The 3,878-nt window shown below is 31.3% G+C and overlaps 1 protein-coding gene across 1 annotated transcript; it reads left to right on the top strand.

Moving 5' to 3' along the window:
* Positions 1–872: 872 nt before the first annotated feature.
* On the top strand, positions 873–1,823 carry LOC141547971 (olfactory receptor 10AG1-like). The gene has a single exon (XM_074276689.1). It carries the CDS (start codon positions 873–875, stop codon positions 1,821–1,823), a length of 951 nt encoding a protein of 316 aa, XP_074132790.1.
* Positions 1,824–3,878: the final 2,055 nt, after the last annotated feature.

Raw genomic sequence — 3,878 nt, 5'->3', positions numbered from 1 at the left:
TACTGCTCTGGATATTTTCAGTTTTAAAATAAGTTAAATATTCAATGTTTTATATAAAACAAAAAGTATCTATATCTTGTATATGCTATTCACCTGTTTAAGACATAGTCCTTATATTGAGAGATAAATAAGGAATATAACAAATAGAACACAATCTTAAAAATGGTCAAGATATAGAATTGATGGGAGTAAATGTAACAATTTCAACATCTACTGGCATTTCTTCTCAAACAAGGAAAACACAATTTTTTTACCTTGACTAGATAATAAATCTATCCTATTAAAGGTATAAAAATACTCATTGAAATGAAGATATATGCAGATATTATTACTATTATAGTTTGTTTACTTCATTTTATTTTGTTTATATTTTGTGCATTTTATGACATGTCACCTGGTTTATTTTTGAGTCTGCATATTTTATAATTTTAAAGTAATATAGTTTTAGGATGTTGTAACCCTGTAAAGCAGAGTAGAGAATGCCAGCTAACCGTAGAAAATGAATTCAAAATGTGTGCAATTAGAAAACTCCTGCATTATAGAAGAGGAAAAAAAAAAAAAAAAAAAACAATATAAAGTAGATTTTCAGCTCTAGATGCAACTTTAATGTACATAATTTTATATAGTTGAATTAAATGTGTATGTGTGTGTGTCTTTCTGTATGTTTATGTGGTAGAAATGCCAGGTGAAGGGAGAAATAATAATTTCAGTGATTGAATTGTCTTTAAAATACAGAGTAAATAAAAATAAATCATATCTTGAAGGTAACATAAACATTATCTTGTCTAATTCTTTGATTTTATAGGTGAGGAAGCTGAACTCCAGGAAAGACAGATAATTTGGATTTCCTCAATGAATTTTTTTTTCAATAGATGGAATCAAGAGGCAAAATTTGCCAAGCAAATCTTACGAATGTGGAAGACTTTATTTTCCTGGGATTATCAGACCAACCAGTCCTTCAAGGGTTCCTGTTTGGGATTTTCTTTGTAATATACTTGAGTATTATAATAGAAAATGGTCTTATTATTTTAATAACCAAGTTTGATCCAGTTCTTCAAACTCCCATGTATTTTTTCCTTGGGAATTTTTCTTTCTTAGAAATATGCTACACATCAGTGACACTTCCCAGAATGCTGCAGGACTTATGGACCCAGAACAGACATATTTCTCTACTGTCTTGTGCTATTCAAATGTGTTTCTTTCTCATTCTTGGGGTCACTGAGTGTTTGCTTCTGGCTGTGATGGCCTATGATCGCTATGTTGCTATTTGTAAACCCTTATACTATCCTCTCATCATGAATCACAAAACATGCATCCAGCTTGTTGTGAGTGCTTGGCTCGGTGGAATGCCAGTTCAGGTAGGACAGGTATACTATATATTTTCCCTGCTTTTCTGTGATTCCAACAAACTTGATCATGTTTTCTGTGATATCCCCCCACTGTTGAAGCTGGCCTGTGGGGATACTTCTTTGAATGAAATTTCAGTTTATGCTGATGCTTTTTTGTTTGGTGTGATTCCTTTTCTTTGGATACTGAATTCCTATATCAGGATCATCACCACAATCCTAAAGCTTCCATCAGCCACGGGGAGATCCAAAGCATTTTCTACATGTTCATCCCACCTCATTGTTGTTGGTTTATTCTTTATGTCTGCTGCCATTTCATATTTTCATCCCAAATCTAATCAATCATTAGGAAAAGGAAAAATTCTCTCTCTTTTCTATACTATTGTGACTCCAATGTTCAATCCCATGATATATACTCTAAGGAACAAGGATATAATAATGGCAGTGAGAAAATTATTTTTTGATAAGTCATATTAGAAAATAATTAATACAATATTCTTATACCCTATATGATACAATTTCACACATATCTAGGTTAGATGAGCCTTATAACCTTTTCTATCTCAATATATACCTCAACATGGATCTCTTCTAGAACACTTCTGGCAAGTAGTTATCATGCCATTACTTAAAATGTCTCCATAGAGCATTACCTTATGGTTTATTTTATTTTGAATGGGACAAGTAAGAGTACAATGCATATTTCTTGTTCCCAATGGCCACTTGCAGCAAATTTCTCTATCATAGTCCCGAGAAACCACTTAATCCGTATCTATCATTTCCTAATTTTTTTTCACTTTTTTTGGTTCACTAATTCCTTCATTTTTCTGTGCTCTATATTTGTTGTTGTTATTGATGAATGAGGAAGCATTTATTAATTGATTACTGTGTGCTTGTCCCTGGCAAAATACAAAGCACTCACACCAAAAAACAAAAACAAAACAAAACAAAACAAAATCCAAAGAAAGAATTGACTCTTGTACTCAGAGATTACAACAAGAGAAATTAAAATAGTATAGCATATACTCAGGGACTATTCTGCCACACTAATCTTTTGCCATAATACTGGGTTCCCAGACAACAGATATTACACCTCCTGCTTAGATTCCAGTGGTTTGCCTAAGACACCTTAGTTTATGGATGTCTAAATCATTTTTATGTATATGCTTACTTATTTGCTGCGCCAATTGGGGCTAAGTGACTTGCCCAGGGTCACATAGCTAGGAAGTGTTAAGTGTCCAAGGTCAGATTTGAAATCAGGTCTTTCTGACTTCAAAGCTGGTGCTCTATCCACTTCTCCATCTTGCTGCCCCAACCAATGTACATTTTCCCCTTGGATTTCCATTACATATCAATTACATATTAATTCACTATAAAATTAATTTTAAAAGTATTTTGAAGTAGTCAGTTGGGAGCTAGAGGAATATTCAAGTAGAGAGAAGTGCTTGAATTGAGCTTTGAAGAAACCATGGATTTCCAGAATCAGAGATGAAAAATGAACTCATGCCAGTTATTGGTAGAATCAGCAGAAAAAAATGATCATTATGAATATACTGACATTTTCCATAATTTTAAGATTTAAGTCCTGACCCTCCATCTGAACATATTCTCAAATCTCTCAATAACAACCTTTTCACATAATTTTCTGCTTCAAATTTAAGGTAAGCCTCTGTTTCATTTCACTTATTTATTGGCATAGTTCTTTTTTAATCTTCATTCATATTGATTCCACAACTAACATGAGAAATTTAAAAAACTATTTTCTTACTAAATCTCAGGCTTCCAGGATATTATATAGATAGGTCAAAGACCCTGCACATTGCTTGGCACACATGCCATTTAAAATTATTAACTGAAAAAAATGGATAATGAAATTGAATCTACTTTATTTGTGTTGAAACATATTAATACTATACTAGTACTTTAGGTTTTTCAGACAAGTTTAAGTTTAATTAATTTAACAAAATATTTCTTTTAATCATTTCTACCTTTAAAAACATATTTCAAAACTCACAAAGTCCCTCTGTATCTGTGAACATCTTTTTTTTCCACAAGACAATTTAAATTGGCATGGGAATTTTGAATTTTAAATAGGTTATAATATGGAAAAATAAAAGTTTTATTTAATATTTTCCTTTAATGAATAGGAAAACAGTCATATAATTAAAAAAATAATTTCTACTTTGATAAGAACGGAATTTGAATTTTTTTCCTTTGAAGGAATGGAATTGAAATGATCAAATGAAATTAATAAGAATATGGAAACTATTTACTGATCCCACTCCAAGTTTGTTATAACTCTCATCCCTTCAGGAAATAGTAAACACAGATAGAGATTTGATTTGTCATTCTAAATTTAGTTGTGATCATTAATTGTTTTCCATGGCCCTTAGTTTTTGTTCTTTATATTTCTATACTTTGATCTTGAGGGATTCTGAAAACGATGTCAGATACACAAAATTTTGAGTAAATTCAATTTATTTTGGTTCCGTATAATTACAAACCTATTCAAATCACTAAAATGTTTTCTTT

This window comes from Sminthopsis crassicaudata, chromosome 6, assembly GCF_048593235.1.
Source record: "Sminthopsis crassicaudata isolate SCR6 chromosome 6, ASM4859323v1, whole genome shotgun sequence".
NCBI lineage: Eukaryota > Metazoa > Chordata > Mammalia > Dasyuromorphia > Dasyuridae > Sminthopsis > Sminthopsis crassicaudata.
This window is presented reverse-complemented; position numbering and strand designations above follow the sequence as displayed.

What these genes read in the sequence shown, in the direction of transcription:
- LOC141547971 (XM_074276689.1), top strand. Translation starts at nt 873, where the DNA reads ATGGAATCAAGAGGCAAAATTTGCCAAGCAAATCTTACGAATGTGGAA.